The sequence below is a fragment of the Canis lupus genome, chromosome 13 (assembly GCF_048164855.1).
Source record: "Canis lupus baileyi chromosome 13, mCanLup2.hap1, whole genome shotgun sequence".
Classification (NCBI taxonomy): domain Eukaryota; kingdom Metazoa; phylum Chordata; class Mammalia; order Carnivora; family Canidae; genus Canis; species Canis lupus.
In genome coordinates, this window is record NC_132850.1 from 4,839,870 (window position 1) to 4,864,122 (window position 24,253).

The 24,253-nt window shown below is 40.8% G+C and overlaps 1 protein-coding gene across 24 annotated transcripts in view; it reads right to left on the reverse strand.

Moving 5' to 3' along the window:
* The window catches only part of MACF1 (microtubule actin crosslinking factor 1), a 341,210-nt gene that overhangs the window by 142,427 nt on the left and 174,530 nt on the right, over positions 1 to 24,253 (reverse strand). For all 24 annotated transcript variants that reach the window (XM_072771834.1, XM_072771853.1, XM_072771848.1 and 21 more), the window contains 20 exons: positions 24,010 to 24,176; positions 22,875 to 22,987; positions 22,664 to 22,770; positions 22,132 to 22,251; positions 21,885 to 21,980; positions 21,117 to 21,244; positions 20,940 to 21,033; positions 20,583 to 20,737; positions 19,507 to 19,783; positions 17,614 to 17,742; positions 16,688 to 16,765; positions 15,915 to 16,076; positions 14,018 to 14,122; positions 13,043 to 13,138; positions 11,828 to 11,953; positions 9,163 to 9,315; positions 7,306 to 7,460; positions 5,656 to 5,782; positions 4,927 to 5,110; positions 4,331 to 4,500 (listed from right to left, as the gene is read on the reverse strand). In XM_072771834.1, the coding sequence (XP_072627935.1) occupies positions 4,331 to 4,500; positions 4,927 to 5,110; positions 5,656 to 5,782; positions 7,306 to 7,460; positions 9,163 to 9,315; positions 11,828 to 11,953; positions 13,043 to 13,138; positions 14,018 to 14,122; positions 15,915 to 16,076; positions 16,688 to 16,765; positions 17,614 to 17,742; positions 19,507 to 19,783; positions 20,583 to 20,737; positions 20,940 to 21,033; positions 21,117 to 21,244; positions 21,885 to 21,980; positions 22,132 to 22,251; positions 22,664 to 22,770; positions 22,875 to 22,987; positions 24,010 to 24,176 (2,742 nt within the window). The remainder of the gene's footprint in view (positions 1 to 4,330; positions 4,501 to 4,926; positions 5,111 to 5,655; positions 5,783 to 7,305; positions 7,461 to 9,162; positions 9,316 to 11,827; positions 11,954 to 13,042; positions 13,139 to 14,017; positions 14,123 to 15,914; positions 16,077 to 16,687; positions 16,766 to 17,613; positions 17,743 to 19,506; positions 19,784 to 20,582; positions 20,738 to 20,939; positions 21,034 to 21,116; positions 21,245 to 21,884; positions 21,981 to 22,131; positions 22,252 to 22,663; positions 22,771 to 22,874; positions 22,988 to 24,009; positions 24,177 to 24,253) is intronic.

Here is a 24,253-nt window from a genome sequence, read left to right on the forward strand (position 1 = left end):
ACCATGAGTCAGCAATTCTCAAACTGCTTATCTCTATATGCTAAAACTGAGTGGTAAGTAAATTTACTGCAGGTAATACAAAGTAGGTTTTTCAGTCTTGGGGAAGGGAGTTACAAATATGAAAAGAAGGTTAGAATGAACCCTGTGGTACTGGTTTGGAACCAAATGAAGACAGCTGCGTATAAATTCATAGTTATGTCTGTGTGTCTGTGTGTGTGTGTGTGTGTGTGCATGTGTGCACACACGTGAGAAAGAGACAGAGCTGGATAAATATACTGCTATCAGTATTTCACCTTTGTGACACATTCCTATGAACATAATTACACATACATATACACACATGTAGAAATGTATAGAAATGTTTGCATAACATAGGTGTGTTTTTGGATGTGTGTACACATGTGTGTTATAAGTATGTACTTTTCTAGTTCTGTCGGCTGAGCAGGCCTAGAAACAATGACATGCCAACAATAATGAGCACACCCAGCACCCAGATCTTGGTTTCCAAATAGTATTCTCCACCTAAAGAAAGCAGGACTCCTTGGAGAAATGGCTGATTACATGGGTGGGGCTGGCAAAGGCAAGATGGGCTTGGAATATCTTGTTGAGAAATAAGAAAGCACTCAAAAAATGGTGGGGACATGTTAAAATGATAAAGATGACACTTGAAGGGGCTCCCAACAGCTAAATTTGGGAAATTCTGAACATCAAAATAAAGACAATAACAACTTACAACCTTACATAACATAAGAATCCAAAGTCCAGGGACACCTGGGTGGCTCAGCAGTTGAGTGCCTGCCTTTGGCTCAGGGCATGATCCCAGAGTCCTGGGATTGAGTCCCACATCAGCCTCCCTGCATGGAGCCTGCTTCTCCTTCTGCCTATGTCTCTGCCTCTCTCTCTCTCTCTCAAGAATAAATAAATAAAATCTTAAAAAAAAAAAAAAAGAATCTAAAGTCCATACTGACATAAAGAAAGGAGGGAGGGAAGCAAGCTCTTCCATTTTGAAATAGAATAGAAATTTTAAACTGTAAAAGGAATAACAGAATTTAAAAATCACCTTTTGGCAACAGTCATACCAGTTAATTCAGTCAAGAATCAACAGGAGATGCTAAAACTAGTTGGTGAAAGTGTGATAGAAGACAGGATATTTACATAGTCTCAAAGTATCTCTCCACAATATGCTTAGTAATTACAAAGGGGAAAAGAGCAACAAGTGGTATGAGTTATTACCAGTAATGGGACAAATGAACAGAACATTACATGCATCCTGATTATCTAACATGCTGAGGACACAAAATCATTCCTGTGGTATTCTGCCAAAAACATGTAACCTATATCTAATCATGGAGAAGCCTCAGATAAATATTAATAAAGGAACACTCTACAAAATAAATGACTTGTACCCTTCACAGATGTAGAAGCATAAAATATAATGAAAAATTGAGAAAATGTTTCAGGTTAAGGAAATTTAAAGAGGCACAGAAACTAAACGCAATGTGTGGTAAGTACTGGACTAAATTGTGTACTAAAAATATCCTTTGGTGTGTGTTGGTGGGGAACCATACTCAAAAAAGGTATTATTAGGTCAACTGATGAAATTTTAATAAAGTCTTGGGTAACAGCATTATATCAATGTTCATTTCCTGATTTTAATCATTGTCCTCGGTTACATAAGAGATTACCCTTGGGGCGCCTGGGTGATTCAGTTAAATGACTCCTGATTTCGGCTCAGGTCATGATCTCCCGGTTGTGATATTGAGCTCCACATAAAGCTCCACACTCTGTGGGGGACTCTACTTGAGATTCTTTCTCTCTCTCTCTCTCTCTCTCTCTCTCTCTTCCCCTCTGTCCCTCCCCCTAGCTCGAGCATGCAAGTTCTCTCTCTTTCTCTCAAATAAGTAAGTAAATAAATCTTTTAAAAAAGAAAGAGACCACCCTTCATTTTTGGAAATGCACGCTAAAGTATTTAGGGATAAAGGAGCATCACATACAGAACTTACTCTCAAGAAAAAATTATTATGATGTACATATGTAGAAAAAAATAATAAAGCAAAGAGAAAAAAATGTCAACATTTGTCGGATCTAGGTGAAGGCTATAGGAGAAGAAAAATTTTTCCATATACTGAAAGTACTTCAAAATAAAAAGTTAATTTAAAAAGAAAGGCCCTCAATAGGATCCAACAGTACATTAAGAAAATTATTCACCATGACCAAGTAGGATTTATCCCTGGGACACAAGGCTGGTTCAACACCCGTAAAACAATCAATGTGATTCATCATATCAACAAGAGAAAAAACAAGAACCATATGATCCTCTCATTGGATGCAGAGAAAGCATTTGACAAAATACAGCATCCATTCCTGATCAAAACTCTTCAGAGTGTAGGGATAGAGGGAACATTCCTCGACATCTTAAAAGCCATCTATGAAAAGCCCACAGCAAATATCATTCTCAATGGGGAAGCACTGGGAGCCTTTCCCCTAAGATCAGGAACAAGACAGGGATGTCCACTCTCACCACTGCTATTCAACATAGTACTGGAAGTCCTAGCCTCAGCAATCAGACAACAAAAAGACATTAAAGGCATTCAAATTGGCAAAGAAGAAGTCAAACTCTCCCTCTTCGCCGATGACATGATACTCTACATAGAAAACCCAAAAGTCTCCACCCCAAGATTGCTAGAACTCATACAGCAATTCGGTAGCGTGGCAGGATACAAAATCAATGCCCAGAAGTCAGTGGCATTTCTATACACAAACAATGAGACTGAAGAAAGAGAAATTAAGGAGTCAATCCCATTTACAATTGCACCCAAAAGCATAAGATACCTAGGAATAAACCTCACCAAAGATGTAAAGGATCTATACCCTCAAAACTATAGAACACTTCTGAAAGAAATTGAGGAAGACACAAAGAGATGGAAAAATATTCCATGCTCATGGATTGGCAGAATTAATATTGTGAAAATGTCAATGTTACCCAGGGCAATATACACGTTTAATGCAATCCCTATCAAAATACCATGGACTTTCTTCAGAGAGTTAGAACAAATTATTTTAAGATTTGTGTGGAATCAGAAAAGACCCCGAATAGCCAGGGGAATTTTAAAAAAGAAAACCATATCTGGGGGCATCACAATGCCAGATTTCAGGTTGTACTACAAAGCTGTGGTCATCAAGACAGTGTGGTACTGGCACAAAAACAGACACATAGATCAGTGGAACAGAATAGAGAATCCAGAAGTGGACCCTGAACTTTATGGGCAACTAATATTCGATAAAGGAGGAAAGACTATCCAAAGGAAAGGCCCTTTAGAAGAGGAATATTAACATTTCTTAGAATGTTAGATTCTAACATTTCTAAGACAGATTTCTGATGAGACAGATTTCTGAGACAGATTTCTGATGACTACAGAAAACTAAAAAGTTTCAATATGAAAATTACAGGTTTATATGATATGCCTCATTTGGGTATTTAGATCCATCTTGGCCAATGGAATTATGCTGCCCTCTCATCCTCTTCTTCACACTTAGGAATAATTGAGAAAGGTAAGAAAAATTATTCCTCATATTTAGTCAATCCTTTCCATTCCTTTAAGTTCCCAGATCAAATCTACTATTCGTCACAGAGCTCTCTCCTACTCTAAATTTCTAAGGACTTTGTCTTAGTCTCTACACGTGGAGTACAAGGCCAAAATATTTGCTTTTACTTCGAAAATACTCCCCTAAAAACAAAACAAAAAAACAAAAACAAAAACAAAAATACTCCCCTACATTTTGATGGCATTTCACTTTTTCAAGAAACCCATTATATGTATACATCCAAAGTTTTTTGGAAGTTAAGTGATACAGTTTGGACTCATGTATTACCACCATTTTATAAGGAAGGAAACTAAGAATGAGAATTAACTTGCTAAAAGTGTGCATCAGAGCCTAGAATAGAATGAGTCCTTAATATTTTTTGCATCCTATGGCTGATGGTAACCATGTCATAAAAAGTGACACATGCACAGAAGGGATAGAGCAGATAGTAGCATCTCTACTAAGCAGTCTTAAAATATGTAGCCCAAATGCAGTGCTGGAACAATTTGCCAATCTGTTTGCCTTCCCAACTGTAGAAAACTAATCAACATTCAGCAACACACTGGGAGCTGAAATCATGCTTTGCCATAGATAAAAGGCATTTATAGGCTGCAGGGAAGAATTCTTGAGTAGGAGGGCCATGAGTCTACTGCCTTATTTCTTCAGCTCCATATTGTCTTGCCATCCAATTTACTCTGAAAGCACTTACACTGCAGCTGGCACCCACCTTGTTCTCCAGGCTTACCTCTTGCTCTGCAATCCTTAATGCATTGTCCTGCCGGGCATCTTTGTCAGTCCTAGAACTGGCTGGAGACTGAATTCGTTTGACTAGCCGCTGTTCACACTCCTCTAGGCGTAGTCGGATATTCTTCAGCTCTGAAATGTACATCTTAGCCACAGTTTCCTCTTTGTCCTCTGTGAATGCACAAACACAGGTTACCATTAAGCACCACAACAGAGGTCAACAAACCTGAAAACAACAGATTCACCTTCAGACCTGATACAGCAGACCTGATACTCCACAAATGAAATTAAGGCCTTCTGTGGGGGGAACCTTCTACCTGGTCCTAATTCCCTGCATTGTATACTCATCTTTAAGGATCTAACTATGTTATTTCCACAAGAAAATGTGATTGGTTGATTAGCAATAATGACTGAAATATGGCCTCTTCATCCATGACCAGATTTTGAGAATTCATCTCTAAGTGTTTCCCTATCTCAACTTTTTAGCCACTCAAACAAACAGTAAAAAGGTGGTGCTTTCTAGTCTACATGAAGGGTCTAGCAGTACCCTTCAAGGCTCTCAATCACCATTACTCTCCCTCTTCCCAAAGCACATACCATTTTCTATGGACTTCATCAGGTGCTGGAAATGGGTTTTACAAGCCTCCACCTCCTCTTCTAAGCGCAAACGATCAGCTACTGAGAAGAGCAGAGAGTCACGGCTATCCTGCAGAAAGTCTTCATAGTGGGCTTGGAGGTTCTTCATAACCTGGTGACACTCCCCTGGCCCAGAGGATCGAAGCTAAAGAGAAAGCAGGGGAAAAAATGGAAGAAATTTCAATAGAATGGGAACATAATACTTTATCTACTTCTTTTTATATTTAACATATATACAAATCAGGTGCGCACATCATAATTGCAAACGTTGATTTTTCAGAAATAGAACTTATCTGTGTAGTCAGCATTCGGATCAAGGAACAATATTATCAGCACCTCAAAAGCACCCATTGTGCCCTCTTGAACAGAACCCTTTATAATAGTTAATTCACCATTATTGCTCTACTACATACACACTTACACAAGAGCTGCTTGTCCTGCAGAGTGAGAAGAAGCCTACAACCTTTGGTTGGCCAAGAAGACTAAAGATGTTATTCATTTCCATGAGGAATTTCCTTAAACACTCAGGCTGCTGTTTTTAGTATCTAGGACCCCCTAATCCTGAAATACTATTCCCAACTCCACTTTACATCTTTGGGATGGTGGGAGTGTCACAGCAATGAAAAAAAGTTCCTTCTGAACAAAGTTTGCCAATAGCATATGAGCTGGAGGTAAGGCTTTCACAATTACCTTTTCCAGGTTCCAGGTCTTTACAAGGTCAAGGTCCCTCCTCAGATAGTTCCAGGAGATAAGGCTTTTGGTGTTAACATGTAGCTGATGCCAAAGGGCCATCACTTTTTGATAAGACTGCTCCACCCTAAAAATAACAGAGAACCTGGCTGTAGCTTTTCTAAATTTGAGCTCCACATTAGAGACCTTCCAAGGGAAAAAATGTGATTGCCTTAGCAGAACTGGGTTTATATGCTGAGCAGAGAAAGGCAGGGATCAAATACTTTAACAAGGTAACCTTTAAAGCAAAAGTAATTGAGATATTCAAACAATCTGGATTTATTACTGTATTATGTCTCTGATATCAGCAGTCTTATAAATGTGACCTATATACAATACAACCATGAGAAGTTAGAAGATATACCCATGAAGAGAAGAAATAGAGAAAAGTAGAAATAAATAACGCCATCTAGAATCATTGAAAAATGACAATATCAATGCTTAAAAAGTGCATTATTGGGCACCTGGGTGGCTCAGTGGTTGTCTGTCTACCTTTGGCTCAGGGCATGATCCCGGGGTCCTGAGATCAAGTTCTACATCAGGCCTCCCTGCAGGGAGCCTGCTTCTCCCTCTGCCTATGTCTTTGCATCTCTGTGTTTCTCATGAATAGATAGATAAAATCTTAAAGGGGGAGGGGGTATTGCTATGGTCCATATAGTCACAAAACTGCTAAGATGTTTGAAAGTTAAAAGCAACTTAAAAAGTCAACTGGCATGTTAAAAATAAAAAACAAGACTACATTATGAAGGACTGGAGAAAATTTTTTTCTAAGGTATCCATGCTTCATTCAATCTTAACTTCTTGACGCCCTCCAGACTCACAAATACACAGACATATTCAACACACACATACCTTGAATTCCTTCAAGTTGAGGAATATGAGATATAAAAAAAAAGTATGGAAAACTAGAAGCCACTACTTCAGTTAAATATGTGACCTTATTAAACCCACTAGTTTATCTTCTTTTTCTCCAAAAATTCCACTAAAATTTCAATGATGTCAAAATCTATAGTTGAAAATAGCAGACTCTGGAAAGCAGAACTCTGGAGTGGGGGAGGTAACTGCTAACTTTTATTACAAGCTTCGTGGTGTAATTCAGCTTTTAAAAATATGTTTGTATATTATGTTAATAAAATGCAGAATATAAAATTAACTACAAAAATCAATCTTCTGGGATCCCTGGGTGGCGCAGCGGTTTGGCGCCTGCCTTTGGCCCAGGGCGCGATTCTGGAGACCCGGGATCGAATCCCACATCGGGCTCCCGGTGCATGGAGCCTGCTTCTCCCTCTGCCTGTGTCTCTGCCTCTCTCTCTCTCTCTGTAACTATCATAAATAAATAAAAATTAAAAAAAAAAATCAATCTTCTGAGAGTGAACTGTTTATAATCAAGAATGAACACTGAATATATCTTAATTGAACGTAAGCATTTACTGAAAACCAACAATGTAGCTGCCAGTGCAAGACTCGGTATCTAGGAGGTCTTTCCCAGAAGAAACTTTAAAATTTGGTTGCTCTGTTTAAGAACACGAATGCAGATTCATCCCTCCCTCAAGTTCACTCAAGGCCAAGCAGCACAGGTTGCAGTACAGAATGGTAGCTGAGCAAAGTTACCTGCTGGCCATCTCAATGGCATCCTTATTGGGTGAGGGGATGAGGAAACAGACCGATGGCACCATTGCCTCATTCCCTGTGGGGCTGATCACTTTCCACTTGGTCCGCTGAGAATTATCTTCCAACACGCACTCATCATTCTTGCAAATGGTGATCTGGAGAGACAAACTCACAAGTTTTTGCTAATGGATAAACCAACAACTCACTATGATAGGGTGCCTGATTCCACGGCTATGAAATTCTTAAGAAAAAAAAAAAAAACATTTTTGAGATTTGCCATCACTTAATGAGGGTCCCTGATTTTGATAAAAAGATAATCTTATAAATACACAATACAGGAAAGGTTGTGACATCAAATAAGTCAAGGAAGCAAGTGTTTGTTAAATGTTCATTACATGTCAAGTAAGTAACTCAGTATATGAAAATTATAAGGAGATTGTCTTAAGACCTCCAAGAGCAATCTCTCTGTGTCTACAAAGGTAAAAAAGGGACACAAATAATTGCAACTTTGCTTTTGTGATACTTCCTCTTCCACCCTTCTTTTCATCCCAGTCAAATCCCTGAAAAGGTTTAAGCATTCTGGAATCATCAATTCTTTCTCTTGGGAAATAACCAACATTACCATCCATATTTTATAGACAGAAACACTGAAGACACAGAAAAGTGCCAGAGAAGTTCATTTCTTTGCATTACAAACATTAACTGAGCCTAATATGTGCCTGGAATTTTGCTGGGCCACTGGACGTAAGAATGGTAAAATGGTAAACTGACAAATGTGGTCTATATCCCACATATTCTGGTGGGGCACAGTGTTACAATACTGTGTGAAAAATGCAATTTACCAGGGAATGCATAAAAGGGACATGACCCAGTCTTGCCTAGAGAGGTAAAGGAAGACTATTTGGGAACTTGAAGCTACATTAAGGAACTTAGACTTTCTAAATAGAATTGGGGAATTGTTATAGGATGTAAGCAGGGGAATGACTTTTTTAGAGAGCATGCTAGGGGGCGCCTGGGTGGCTTGGTCAGTTGGGCAACTGACTATTGATTTTGGCTCAGGACATGATCTTGGGGTCTTGCGACTGAGACTTGCTTTGGGCTCTGAGCTGAGCAGGGAGTCTGCTTGAGGATTCTCTCTCTCTTCCTCTTCCTCTGCCCCTAACCCCACTCATGCCATGTCTCTCTAAAATAAATGAATGAATCGTAAGAAAAAAAAAAAAAACAAAAAAATATCATCTGGTGGAAAGATAAAGAATGCATTGAATGGAGCAGGCTAATGCCATGATCCAACTGGGAGAAATGGCTGGTCTAACTTAGGGTAGTGCTGCATGGTCAGAGAAAAGTACATCTAGGGGATATTTGTTTACAGGTTGGTATTGATTTAGTAGTCCTACTAACTGTAAGGGATAAGAGGGGAAAAGCCAAAGGTGTTGCTCAGGTGTTACAAAGTACCATTTCTGACATCACTAAGGAAATAGGGTGGATGATGATGCCAATCCCTGAGACAGGGAGCAGGTCAAGGCAGTAGAGTCTGGGCCTTTTTTTTTTTTTTTTTTTTTTTTTTTTAAGAATGGTTAAGTTTCTAATTTAAAAAACAAAACAAGCTGCGCCTCCACCTCTTTCAGAGGGCAAAATAAAATAAAAATAAAAATAAAAATAAAAATAAAAATAAAATAAAATAAAATAAAATAAAATAAATAAAATAAAATAAATAAAATAAAATAAAATAAAATAAAATAAATAAAATAAAATAAAATACAAAACGATTGGACCTCTCCCTATCATAAGCCTAACTGAAGGTTTGGCGTCTCCCCTTACTTCCCTCTGGAGCCAGAGGTACCCCTTCCACTTCCTCACCTCTATCTGCCGATAGTCGCAGATGGCCTTTACAGAAATGGTACTCTTCAGCACGTGGTCAGGACTGCGTGGCTTAAGTTGAACAATGGTTTTTGATCTCCCAACAAGACTGGCAACGGAACTCTTGGACTGTATAAGCTGCTCCTTTTCATCCTAAGAAGTGAAAAGAAACACAAAGAAACATTAATGCTGCCACTCAGGGTGACCGAGCCAACAAAGAAAACTGAGTGCTCCACTCCCTCAGAGAATGTCATTTCTCAATTAAGTAGGGATCCATGGTGGAGCCATCTTAGAAATACAAAGATAAAAAAGAAACAAGGAGAGGATATTTCTGTTTTCTACCAAGTGCTTTTGTGCTTTTGTACTCATATTGCTCAGCTTTCTCCCTGTGCCCTTTTCAATGAATCATGAAGCCACATGCAAAAAATAATAAAAACATAAAACGAAAAAGAACTGCCAACTGCCAAATACAAATAAACACAGCTAACATGGGATTTCCCCAAATAAGGTTCAGAAAGCGTGGAAGTTTAAGAATAATAACAACATTGCTGTTGCTATTATTATTATTCAGTTTCTTACTGGTAGAAGCCAGTTCTTGCCTTCTGCTTAGGAGAAGCCAGAATTGTGCTCTTTAAGAAATTTTTAAATAATTATACCTCCCAAGCTCCACTATTAAATTTCACTTTCTTAAATTGAGTCAAACTTTGTAGAGAAAGATCTTAGCTCTTCCACCAACAATTTATAAACTGGTGCTGTTGGTGAAGACATCATGACAAATGTAGGATTTACATTTTAGTGTCTTGCTGTGCCACAGTTACGTAAATTTGACTAGTTTGAAAGAAGTATCATGCAAAATTCAAGCTCTCAAGTCTCTGCAAACCCCATTATCTTAAAAACTAATAACTTCTTGTCCACAAAATTGGTAGCAATCTACTACCAATTGTGTTAGAGAGTAAAAGGTAACTTTCATGTATCACCAGGATGTGTCAAGCCCATTTTGAGGTATAAAGTCCTTAGAAGAGGGCTTTCTTAGGATGGAAGTAGATGTGATGAGAGTAAAGAGTTAATAATGTTAAGAAATGCCATTAAAGAATTAAGAATATGCAAGTAAAGAAAAAGAAATGCTTAAATAAACTACCTGTGCCTGTCCCCGGGAGCATGATTGGAAGAAATACAACTTTAACTTATTAGTTAAGAAAGAGGAATGGAATATATCAGGGAGACAGCCACACTGTTCCATATTTGAGAGCTGGTCTACCCATTTCCGTTTCCTTGCAATAAAGATGTAAATTTCTGTCTAACCCACAGCCAAACATCTCAAGTTCCAGAGACCAAGTGCTCAGCGTGGTAAAAGTTCTGAAAAGAACCAGAAGCCATGACAGATGCTCCCGAACCTGACGGACAAGCTGAGGAAAAGCTGAGGAGCAGACCCAGGTGACTTCATGCCCAGATGACGCCGCCAACCCGATGCCCCTGACCTGGAGAGGAGGGAACAGAGCAGCGACCCTCGAGAAGAGAAGATATGACAACAATTGCAGAGGAGTTACCCTAAGACAGGAAGGTACTCTGTGGAAGGGAGGAGATAATAGCCAAGGATTATTATATTCCTCCTTCATATTTGAAGTACCTCCAAGAGAGACATTCTAGAGACAACATCTAAAACGTCAGGTTTTTATCCTTCATTCCAAGTTAATTAAATTAACAGATTATTTGCCCAGGTGAAACACTGAATGTGAACCCATTCACAGGTTAATAACATCTGAAAATGTAAAAACAAATCAATAAATAATCAACTAATGTTCACAAATACTCAAGTCTCATTTATGAAAAAAATGACATTTTGGGTTTTTCTGGTTCTCTTATCATTTTCTACTGAAGTGAGAGCCCCCTGCTTCTCATATAGAAAAAATAATTTCCCTATTACATACTATTCTATCTTAATTTGGGATGTAGCTGGAGCCTTGTCTTGCCAACTCTGTGTAATATACATTCAATACATGTAAACTATCCTGCTCTGATTTTATTACTGGCACTCTTGAAAGAATAATTCACTGGAGAAAATGAATATAAAATTGATTGGATTAAACACTGGATGCCAAAATTTTTTTAAGTTCATATAGCTACATTAACTGGACAAATATTGCATTATATCTAAACAAGATATTAATGTCACCCTTAGTTAAATTGATATTCTAATATCTCATTTTACCAAAATGACCAACGAGGAAAAATTTGGCTCAGGTCTAATTCACTGGTTTGGTTTGGTTTTAATTCATTTTGCATGAGAGAGTAAAAAAGATTTTGATGTCACCTAATCCCCTTCAACTCCATATTTTCATGCTCTACACCACATCTTTTATCCCAACTATTGAATTAAAATAAGAACAATGCAAAGAAAGTATGCTGAGCACTAACTGGCTCAAGGGGAGAGGACTAGGCCATTACTGCAACAGCATACCCAAAGGAATCTAATTAGCAACTTCTTTAAGGAAAGAAAAGAAGATAAAGAAAAAAGAGCAAAATTGGGGTTAAACTCTATTTGAATGTGAGCCAAACTGTATAGTATTGACCCATTGCCCCAGAGCTTTCAAGGATATAAACAGCAGCAGCTGGGATGGTTTACTCTGTTTCTCAGAGGTAATCACCCCGCTGAGGCAACACCCACCATGGAGTCCTGGAGCAGGTCCTCAAGGCGAGATAAGCTGGTGTTGTGGTCACAGGAATATTTTCGTTTGATGGAGTCTTGGAGGTTCCTCAAGAATGACTCCAGGTCCCGCGCATCACTGAAGAACTGTGGGGATAGGAGGGGTACCTCATGCTCAACTCATCACAGCACATGGATGTTAACCGATTGAGCAATCGTCTTGTGCTGAACTGAGAACTGATTACTCTCCTGGATTAGTGATACGTCATTAGAAGGTCCACAGGAGTAGAAATGGGGCTGAAAATGCCACATCCGGGAAATATCCGTGATGACACCCACAGACCTTAAGGCACTCTCTAGGAAAGTCAGTCAGCTTCCCCTCCTCAGAAACACTTCAAGTGATGACACCTGGCTATGAGGTAAATGTCATGAAGAGCTTAGAGGCTGAAGGGTCAAGTGTTCCAATCCACTGACAAGGTTACAAAATGATCAGAAAGATTATTTAATGTAGGGCAAACCCAAACAGAGGTTAACAGCTTCTTTCCTTCTGCCACCCTCCTTGTTGAAAACAAGGAGTATATTCTCGACATTGTGATAGACTGAAGAAAAATGGTCCTGATATTTTACAGCTTCTCCCATCAAGAGAGAGGGTCTTCTTCTCCCTTTGAACCTGGCTTTGAGCACATGTCTTGCTTTGGCCAAAGACACATTAATAAATGTGACAGCAGAAAAATGGGCTTATGCACCAGGTCTTGCTCTCTCTGGCCACGTGTGGAACACAGCTACTCTGTGAAGAAACCTAGGACAGCCTATTAGATGCTAGAGACTTGTATACAGACTTGTACCCCACCACCCAACCCAACTGTCTGACACGGAAGTGATGCTATTTGTGACCAGCCAGCCCCCAGCCTGCCTGCCAGCTGCCTGCAGCCCTCCAGAAGCTGGTGAGAAAATCATCTTTTCTCATTTCAGCTGGCCTAACCCAAATTACCAACTCACAGAATCAAAAGCTAACTCAAGGACTGCTGCTTTGAACAGCTGTGCTTTAGGGTGGTGGCTCACACAGTATAGGTTAACTGATACAGACTTGTTTTTCAGCCCACCTCTTCCATGCACAGGCTCTCGTGCACGCACACACAGATACATACCTGAATGGAAAGGGTCTTCCTTCACCCTCTCTGATAATCACGCACTCATCATGCACACAATGTGCACACAGACACAAAGTCCACATACCTGAAAGTAAGCAGTATTCTCTTTCACATGCTGCTCGACACACAAGCACAGCTGCTTCATCCACTGCAGCTGGGACTGGGCGGCAGCGCTGTAAGCCTGCAGCAGCCAAGCACACACACAGAAGGGCAGGGCTTAACAACATATATGTGTGCAATGCTCTCTTCTAAGCACACCTCTGCCAACGACAGGCCAACAGAAGATACACGGGGATCCCCGATGGGCACCTGCTGAGCACTGGCCATCAGAAAGAGGCTTGCCTTTCATCCAATGCAGTTACATAGAAAAAAGGCCTCTTCCACGCTCAGTTCCAACTACAACTAACCCTCGAACAATGGAGGGGTTAGGGGTGCCGAATCCCTGTACCGCTGGAAATCCACACATGACTCGACTCCCCAGAAACTTAACTACTAATAGTCTGTCTGGAAGCCTTACCTAGAACATAAACAGTCCATAAGCACCTATTTTGTGTGTTATATATCATATACTGTATATATTTGCTAGAAAGTAAGCTACAGCAAAGACAATGTTACTAAAAAAACCATTAAGAGAAAATACATTTACAGTACTATACAGAATTTATTTTTTTTTTAAATCCGCATATAAGTGGGCCCAGACAGTTCAAACCCAGGTTGTTCAAGAGTCAGCTGTAAATGATCAGCAAAACCTGGACTATATAAATCTCTCCCAGATTCCTCTACTCTCTCTCTACTCTGGGCAAAGGCACCACACCAGGATCTGCCTGGATGCTTATTTGAAAAAATATGGTTCATAGGAGTCAATAGCTCTTCTAGTATCTTATCATATTCTCTTTTGTCTGTACTCTTTTGCGGGCTGGGATGAAGAGAGAGGATCCAAGACGAATGATCACTGACACTTCCTCCTCCAGGTGTTTCAGCAGAACAAAGTCTCAGATTTAATGCCTCTCTAATGACAACCTCTGAGCACTTGACCCCCACACATTCTCAAGTCACATACCTCCACAGTCTGCTTGGCTGGGTGGTTCTCAAGTGACAGCAGCTCTGCTGTATCTTGTAGAGACCGAAACACATCCTGTTTCTCCTCCAGCTGCATTGTCAACTCCTGAAAATTGAATTCCATTATATGCAATAAATGCTATTAAAGGGGGAGGAGCAAGAAAGAAAAGGCTGTGTTCCTTGCCTGACTTTAAAGGAGCCTACAACATGGGGTTGGTGCCAAAATCAGAGGAGTAAACAGCACATGCCAGAGGGTTTCAGAGAAGAGCAAAAACGCTAGAATTACTAGAGAATGATTCACAAAGGATATGGGACCTAGGCCAGACCTAAGGAAGCAGGGGAACATTGGATGAGCACTGAAGGCAGAGGAAGGAGGTGACTTGGCAGGAGCAGCTGGTTCATGTCCCCGTTGGCCTAACACAGTACCTGACATACCCCAAGATCCCAATCACTGACTGGCCGGCTTTGCTCAGACTGTTTCATTAGCCTGCAGTGCCCTCCACTGACTATACATGATGTTAACAGTATGGGACCCTATTTAGAGGCTTGCTCTTCTATGAAGCTGGGTACTGATCCCTGCTGTCAGATCCGATCCCTTCTTCCTACGCACTTTCTTTTTATCTTTACCATAGCCTACTTCCCATTCTCAGACAGACTGTTTTCTGTCTTCTAGCATCTATTCCTTCTCCTTTACTACAGAAGAATCATATTACCATTCTCCAACCAGGAGAAGTTTATATTTTCTAAACCCTAATGGAATTAAAAAGTATCTAAAGTAAGTGTTAATTAAAAAAAAAAAGCTGGGCAGCCCCAGTAGCTCAGCGGTTTAGCGCCACGTTCAGTCCAGGGTGTGATCCTGGAATCCTGGATCGAATCCCATATCGAGCTCCCTGCATGGAGCCTGCTTCTCCCTCTGCCTGTGTCTCTGCCTCTCTCTCTCTCTTCTCTCTCTCTCTCTGTGTCTCTCATGAATAAATAAATACATCTTAAAAAAAAAAGCTGCTTATTTGCATAAAATTTATAAAATCCTTAAAAAGCCGCACTTAGCAACAAAATGACCCTACCTATATTCACTGAAAAAAAAAGAATAAAAAGTATTATACCATTGTCCAATACCGAATTTTCTTTCCCGTTCTACAAATGAAGAATTCTGACCAAAAAATTATTAAATGGATTTAAGAGAATTCAGAATTTGTGAGAAGCCAAGAGTATACCTCAGTTATACAATTTCTAAGCTCCAAACTAAGTGCTTTGCCTTTATTAGTTAGTCAATCTTTTACACAATCCTTTGAAGTAGTACTACTATCCCATTTTACAGAGAGGTCCACCGAGATTAAATAACTTGCTAAGGGTCAAAAAGCCAGTTAAGCAGAGGAGTAAGAGTTTGAACCTAGGTCTCTTTCACTGCAAAGCCTATCATCTTAAACACAAAGCTATTCTGAAATGATTCAACTTGCAGATTGATATTCTTTGTCCAAGACGCTGCCTTTTTAAAAAATTTATTTAAGAGCAAGGGTGTGTGTGTGTGTGTGTGAGAGAGAGAGAGTGAGAGAGAGAGAGAGAAGGAGCAGGGGGAGGGGAGAGGGAGAAACAGACTCCCACTAAGCAGAGGGACCCTGGGATCATGACCTAAGCCAAAGGCAGACACTTAAACTGACTGAGGCACCCAGGTGCTCCAAGACACTTCCTTTCTAAATGCAGTCTACGTAAATTCATTCCAGGGCTCAGGTTCCCATCTCTCCATGTATTCTTCTCACATGCAGATCCATTTAAATAGGGAGGTGCCTATTTCTACCTAAGCAGAATGCAAATCCAGAAATCCAAGTTCTCAATAGACTAGCCTCTCTATCTCCTTCTGCTATTACATAAATATGACAGGTCTGTTGTGCTAGACTTACAGAGAAATAATTTCTCTTGGCTGAGATGTTGGGATTGTTGTCACTCCAATCATATGCTAGTTCCTCCTCCTCCTTCTCATTCAACCAGATCAACTCAGCTGTAGCTCTGGAGACAAATTTATGCAGGCTCTGGAGGTGCCTCATCCGGAAGCTAGAAGTTTCCTAGACAAAGCAAGGATTACAAAGTTAGATTCCCAGGATTTCCCATGTAAAAGACAGCACATGTGGCATCAAAGCAAAGAATAACCCAAGAAATAAATTTGGCCTTGATTTTTCATCACTGGGTGTGCCTACCTGAACTCAAATTTAGTACAAGTTTGGTACAGGACTCCCAGAGCCCTGGTCAATCCTAGCAAGAAGTTAGAACTCATCAGGCTTTTGTGGGGCTCCCTGAATAAAGGATGATCCTAGACCTGTCCTACCCTGGACAATCTCAAAAGACAGGAACAAAGAAGACATAGAAGAGGAGTCTCCTTCCTACTAATCTCGAACTTTTAGTTTTGGTGTCTCAAGACACATACAGCCACTCCTGGGTAAAACATGGAAACTAGGGCAGTTTCTACTTAATTAAACCATTCTGGGGCAGTAGTTTCTGATCCACTAAGAAAACAGAAAATGCCGTAATACATATGAACAATTACAAAGTAAGTGGTATAACCTAATAACAGAAAACCAAAACAGGGCTGAACCATATAAACTTTCTGAATTAGTGAAGACAGTTGTTTGGAAAGAACTGTATTGTCCATGAAGAAAATAAAAGAGCCAAAACTCACCTTCAGTTTACAATATTGTGTCTCCAGCTTTCCAAGAGTTTCGACATAACTGGTATGAAAATTTTGGGACATTTTTCCCTGATAAGAAAGGAATGAAATAGATACATTAGAGAAAAAGTAAGCGAACTATATGTACAATATGGTTTCAACTATGTCTGCACACAGATAAGAACTGGTTAGTTGAGATAACAAATCTCTGGGTCAGGTTTTAAAGCCTGGGGCAGCACTGGGTGAGGGACAATTCAGTGGGGTGAATACAGCTGACTGATCTGATACTTCCAGTAACTCTGGGAGGTTTCTAGCAAAACTTATGCCTAATGATACCCAAACTACTCGATTGCTTTTTTGAAGAGGAAAGTTAAAATTACAAATGGGGAAGACAGAATGAGGGAGGGAGAGACTGAAGAAGTTTCCCTGTATCAGCTCTCCCTTGCAGGCAGGAGGTGAAGTGGAAAGAGCAGAAAGTTTTAGGGGAGAGGGCCTGTGTTTGGAAACTGCACCCACTACATACTGATTTTGACTTTAGCTTTCTATATCACTATTCTTTTTTTAGTAAAAAGAGGTTAATAAAAATACCTTGCTCATAAGGGTATTTCAAAGAGCAAAAGAGACATTTCATGTGGAAAGGGAATTTGTTTGTAAAGTGCTGCTCATGTTATCATTCTTTTCCAGAGCCCCCTACTTGCCTTTTATTTTTTTTTTTTAAGTAGGCTCCATGCCCAGCATGGAACCCAAAACAGGGCTTGAACTTACAACCCTGAGATCAAGACCTGAGCTGAAATCAAGAGTTGGATGCTGAACTGACTGAGCCACCCAGATGCCCGCAGAACCCACTTCTCCTCGGAAATAGCTGCACCATGCACACTATTCCATTACCCGCCCTGCCCCACTGCACCTTCTCATAATGGATTCAGAATAGCACGTACCTCATACAGCCTGGCCTCTTTGACACTTGAGCCCAGTTCTTCCACACTAGTGTGGATGTGCTGCTGTGTTTCCAGCTGTAACTCCACACTAGGCAGGTCATTGCCCCATTCTGCTCGTTCTAGTTTCATCTGGAAAAGGAAAAATATGTACATAATTGACTGAATTGGCAAACACGGAAAAATTTCAGAATTGATGTTGGGCAAGGGGGTTGAAGGTAGAAGACTGGGCAAAAGGAGACCTAAGCCACCTCCATCATGGCCTCTCATAGGAAAACATGCCATTGTCACCCCCAAGGGGCTGGAGACTAGACCCCACCAGCTACTGCAGCAAGGGCAGCCTTCTGTTGGTGCATTTTGGGATACATTCCTGAATTTACCAACCAGAAAGGTGTTTCCACAGGCTGAAGATTAACTTTATAGTTTAGGCATTTTCCTTTATGGAGCCCCTTCATTTCACAATCAGAATGGATATAAGAAGTATCTGAAAATGTTAAACTTCATTCATGGCATCAACTATTGATCAATGGTAGATAATTTACAAATAGCTTCTCTTGGATGTTTTTATTTATTGGTACATGGGGAAGAATTTATTTTTTTTTCATGGGGAAGAATTTAATAGAAAACAAAAGGATGGGGCACCTGGGTGGCTCAGTCTATTAAGTGTCTGACTTTAGCTCAGGTCATAATCTTGGGGTCCTAGGACCAAGCCCCACATTGGGCTCTACTCAGTGGGGAGTCTGCTTCTCCCTCTCCCTCTGCTTCTCTCCTGCTCATGCTCTCTCTCAAATAAATAAATAAAATCTTAAAAAGAGAAAACAAAAGGATTAGAAGGATAAGGACAATATCAAATTGAACCACTAACCTAGAAAACATGCAAACAGTACCCCTAAGATTTGTGAAACACAGCAACCTTGCTTAAACTGAAGAGGTAAGACCAACAACAAAGAGTCAAGAATAAGCTCCTCTGCCAATGAGGAAATTTCTGAAAAGATGACTAAGATTTACAGACTACACTCTCTCCCATGAGCTCCACCCACTTTGAGCATGGTTAGCTAAAGGGAATGGATTCCCATAGAACTTCAAATCAGAAAAGCCTATGCTATTGGGTGTGGGATTTCTGAGGATTTGAGCTGACCCCACCCGTTTAACATTTGTGAAGGGGGCTTGAGTCAACAATTAAGAGTTTACACAAGGAGCACAGAGCAACCTAGCACCCTTAGGACAAGTTGCCGGATCCAGTAAAACCTGAATACCGGTGCAGCCACTCTGGAAAACTGTGTGGAAGTTCCTCAAAGAGTTAAAAATAGACGTGCCCTACGACCCAGCAATTGCACTGTTGGGGATTTACCCCAAAGATACAGATGCAATGAAACGCAGGGACACCTGCACCCCGATGTTTATAGCAGCAATGGCCACAATAGCCAAGCTGTGGAAGGAGCCTCGGTGTCCATCGAAAGATGAGTGGATAAAAAAGATGTGGTTTATGTATACAATGGAATATTACTCAGCTATTAGAAATGACAAATACCCACCATTTGCTTCAACGTGGATGGAACTGGAGGGTATTATGCTGAGTGAAGTAAGTCAATCGGAGAAGGACAAACATTATATGTACTCATTCATTTGGGGAATATAAATAACAGTGAAAGGGAATATAAGGGAAGGGAGAAGAAATGTGTGGGAAATATCAGAAAGGGAGACAGAACGTAAAGACTGCTAACTCTGGGAAATGAACTAAGGGTGGTAGAAGGGGAGGAGGGCGGGGGGTGGGAGTGAATGGGTGACGGGTACTGGGGGTTATTCTGTATGTTGGTAAATTGAACACCAATAAAAAATAAATTAAAAAAAAAAAAACCTGAATACACTGCTTAAGTACTTGGAACATACACCCACCTGCATTTCTTCTACCCAAGACAGTAGTTCATACACAAATCGAAGATTGCCTTCATCTTCAGAGGAGGAGATAGACACAAGTTCAGCCCGAGTCATGGGCTTTCGGAACCAGGAGGTAGAGGAAGAATGGGTTCCCTTGGTCAAGGGTTCTGCCTTAAGATGAGTAGTGGTTAAAGTAGAGGGTGGAGCCAATTCAAGTGAAGTGAAATGGCCCTTTCGATACAAGTTTGTGCACTCTAGACGCAAGGTGACCAGCTCATCCTGCAGGCGCATAACCCTGAAATGTAAGAAGAGAAAAAAGGAAGAGATTTAAATCTGTAACCTACTTTTCTTTTTTTAAGTGGGCTCCATGTCCAACGTGGGGCTTGAACTCACAACCCTAAGATCAAAGGTCACAGGCTCCACCGACTGGGCCAACCCAAACCCCTGTAATGCACTTTTTAAGATAAAATATTCCTTATCCATTTGATAAGGATGAGGTAAAAATAAAAATGAGATCATATCAGGAAAAAGTGTTTTGAAAAAGAAGAAGTGTTATATGAACATAAGGAGGTATTAGTATCTTCATCGTTCATGAGGCAAATGCCAAATTGCAGTATTAATTGGAAGGAGGCAAACTAGTTTCTGTTTATTAACTTTTGGATAGTATAATAGAATGAACAATGGATAAGGGGTCAAAAGATGTGAGTCTAAGTCTCGGCTCTGTACCAATTACATGACTTAGATGATCCTCTTCCCCTTTATGGGGCTTGGTATTCTTCTCTATACAATAATGCATTGGCTCACCAGCAGCTCTAACCCAGATGTGGTACTGTATCCCTGCAGGTCACTCTGAAATATGTGTGGGTATTATAAGGTACTACAATGATTAGGAATTCCTATAGTACTACAGGTACTACAGAGTCTGCAGTAAGGGGAAGTTGTCCTCCACCATGAGAACTTGCCTGCACCAAATACCCCTAGTAACCCCACCAAGATGCTGACCTCCGACCCAGATTACAAGATTCAGAGCCTGACTCTCCATCTGTGAGCCTCAGTAGTAAGCAAGCCCTCTGTCTGAATCCCATGTTCCTCACCTAAAAGCCAGCTCTTCTAGCTGGTAGTAATTCTCATCCCGTAGGATCTGGAGGTCCACCTGCAGCTGCCTGATGAGACCTTCACATTCCTGAATGTACATGATGACATCTGACTCGCACTGAACCGGCTGTCCTGATTCCAGGTGAGCAGCGTCCTGAGAGAGAGAGAGAAAGGGAGTAATGGAAGTGGGAGAAAGCCAGTGGCCCCACCCACAAGGACTCAAGGAGCTACGGGGGGTCACTGCACATCCAGAAGTGATGAAGTGACACAGCTGGATTTCCCAATCAGTAATCTGGACCATGAGAGCAGAGAGTGAGAAGGGGAGAACATGTGACACGAGCAGAGACAGCACTCACAGCCTGCAGTGTATTCTTAGCTAGTGTCAGCTTCTCTTCACAGTTCAAAGCACCATTCTGGATTTTGTTTGCAATCTGTAGCAGCAATTCCAGCCTACAATAAGACAAACATCATAGTCACATGCCAGGCTCAAAGTGGAAAGGTAGCATCAGGTCACCTTCAGGCCCTGGGCCCACCTCTCCACAGCTGGGCGAAGCGACTTCTCTCGCTCCAACATCTCAATGATGAGCTTTCCCCACTCTTCCTCCACGTCATTTGGGTGGTAACCTTGAGGCAGTTTAATTCGGCCAAATTCAATCCACACCTTAAAAAAACCCAGAGACACTGATTTAGTCCAAAAACACAGACCCTCAGGCCCAGTTTTACACGTTCTCACTACCTCACTTCTAGCTTCTTCATCCCGCCACCTGCAGTTACTTCCATTGTCCAATAAGAGGAACCTGAATATTTAGCAGTAGCTCACCTTGAGGTGAGAGAAACCACCTCCAAAATATAGGGACTACTGCGTGTTCTAAATCTTTCCATTTCTTCTATGTTTTCCATAAATCCTCCTGTCCTCTCAATAACCCCCTTCTAGAAAGGCCCAATGCCCAAATCAACAGCTTCAAATTCTCTAGGAATCAAAATGTGGATGGAAGAGTCTTTCCATCTTAGTGAAAGAACTACTTCCTTTTGAAAAACAGAAAGCTCATTCACAAAACTCATATTTCTGAAAAAAACGCATGCCATTTTTCAAAAGCCTGCTTTAAAAATACAGGTGGTTGATACTGCCTGCCCCTTTACCACAAATTTTCAAGACGAGACCAAAAGTGAGGCTTGTTTGTCACCCTGAGACTATTGTTATCATTCCAGGTTGGGAAGAGGATGCAGGCAGTCTGACAAAGAAATAACAATAAGGCAAACCAGGCACACCCTAAGAATCAGCAAAGGATAAGCTTCCTTACCTCTAATAATTTATATAATTCCTCAATTCTTCCTTTTTCTCTCTCCTTGGCCAGAATTTCTGTTTCTTTGAAGTGTATATATTGGTTATAAAGTGCCTAAAAAATTAACATTTGGTAAATGAATAGATGGATATAAGCAACCTGACCCACCTTTTATGCCACCTCACTCAGGAGCCAGCAGCAAAAGCTCTGAGACTTAATCCCAGGAATGAATTTTATAAAAAACAATTTAAGTCCATGACCTTACCTTTAGTTCAACAGGGTTCTGGGGGAAAGATTTATCAGACATCAGTAATGTATGCTGTTTGATCCAAGGAATAAGGGAGTCCACTCGGCTTTGGTATTCTTGCCACCTGGAGTCTACTTCCTATTGCCAAAAGGTAGATATCATACACCTTCTGATTAGCAGTATACAAAACAAGCACAGAAGACAGCAGCTTAGGCTACCCCCAACCACATAAAACCCCCTTCTTCTAATTGCCTACACAGCTGCTCAGCTTAATGCTTTTAGTCCAGTTTCAGGGCTCCTCAAGGGCTCTCAAGATGGGATTCAATTTTCTGGCACTAGAATAGTCTATGCTGGATGCTATAAAATTAGGAGCATCTAGACTCATTTCTGGGGACCAAAGACAATGACCATGTATAAAGATGTTGTGGATTCAATTTGCTATGTATAAAAGTGCTCTGCATACAGTGAGTGTTTGAAAAATAAGGTCTAATTAATACTTCCACCCAAACATATCAAAGTCAGAAGGCATTTTGGGAAAGTGTTCATTTACCGTAGCACTGATCCCCTCTCCACCCTCAGGGACTTTAGGGAAGGCATCATAAATTGAAGACACATAAGTGATCACAGACTTTTCATCTGGAGATGGCACATCCACATCTGAGAGAAACAGGGTGAGAAATCTCTTAGTCAGAACAGAGGAAGCTGCCAGGAGAAAGACAATGAATATAAGCCAAACATACTCAACTCTGGCCAGGTCTCACCTTCTGCATCCAGTAAGCGGGTGACCCCCAGTCTTTCTGCCACTTCAAAAGCCTGCTCCAAATTCTCACGGTTACTTTGGATTTGTACCCTCTCCATATCCACCAGATCAGGTCTGTAAAAGTCCACCAAGGCAAATGAAAGGCCACCATCTACACATTACATATGCGTTCACACAAAGTAAACCTCTCAGAAGCACCCAGAACTGGACTATACTGATTGTGTTAGACAGAAAGCAAGAGGTTTAGAAAAGCACTAACTCCATTTTTAATTACATGACAGGAACTCAGTGCTCGCTCACTCTAAACACAGACAGCAAGTAGACTGGATTTCACTGGAATCATAACCTAGTAGAAAGTGAAAATTGGGATGTGTTTATGACCACTAAGAGTGCAAGCATTTTTATTTTTGTCATCATAATTCCTATCTTCCTCACTCCTCTCACTCTAGCCACCTGCTGTTCCTCATCCACTACAAGTAAGCCCCACTTCAGGCCCTCTGCACTTGCTGTTTCCTCCCAGTGAAGTACTCTGACCCTAGAAGGCCTGCATGGCTTGTTCCTTTACAGCTCTGCTCCAATACCCTAGTCAAAGAGTCAATCTCCAGCTACCCTGTCCAAAATATAACAAACCCCATCACTTTCTACTCCTCCATTGTACTCCCCGTCATATAACACCATGTATTTATGTGTTTGTTGCCTAACAAACAAATAAGCTCTGGGAAAGCAAGAGCTTTCCAGTAAACAAAAGCTATTTTGTTTACTGTTATTTGTACCCAGTGCTAGAACAGTAGAGGTTCAATATATATTCATTTTTTATTTTTTAAATATTCATTCATTCATTCATTCATGAGAGACACAGAGAGAGACAGAAAGAGGCAAAGACACAGGCAGAGGGAGAAGCAGGCTCCATGCAGGGAGCCTGACATGGGACTCGATCCCAGGTCTCCAGGATCATACCCTGGGCCAAAGGCAGCTCTAAACCGCTGAGCCACCTGGGCTGCCTTATATATTCCTTTTCTAAATGAGTAACATGAACCAGAGTCTTGATTCTTGGTTGAGGGGAAAAACAGCATTATAACTCATTTCAAGCAAGGTGAGAAGCCCCTCTAGGAACAGTGAACTTCTACTGCATTTACCTGTATCGGTGAATAAGTGCATTGAACATCTTCCCATCACTCCAGCAAGAGGAAAAGTTGGTACATTTGATCCCTGTGTAGCCAGCTGTCACCTTCTGGGTCCACAAGAGCAGCTTCTCCTTGGCTGACATGTCCCCTGACTCTCCACTAATGTAGATGTCAGAGATCTGTCAACAAATCGGACACAGAGCACTTTAGTATAAATAAGATGAAGCCTTCGGGCCTTCTCTTCTTCATACACATG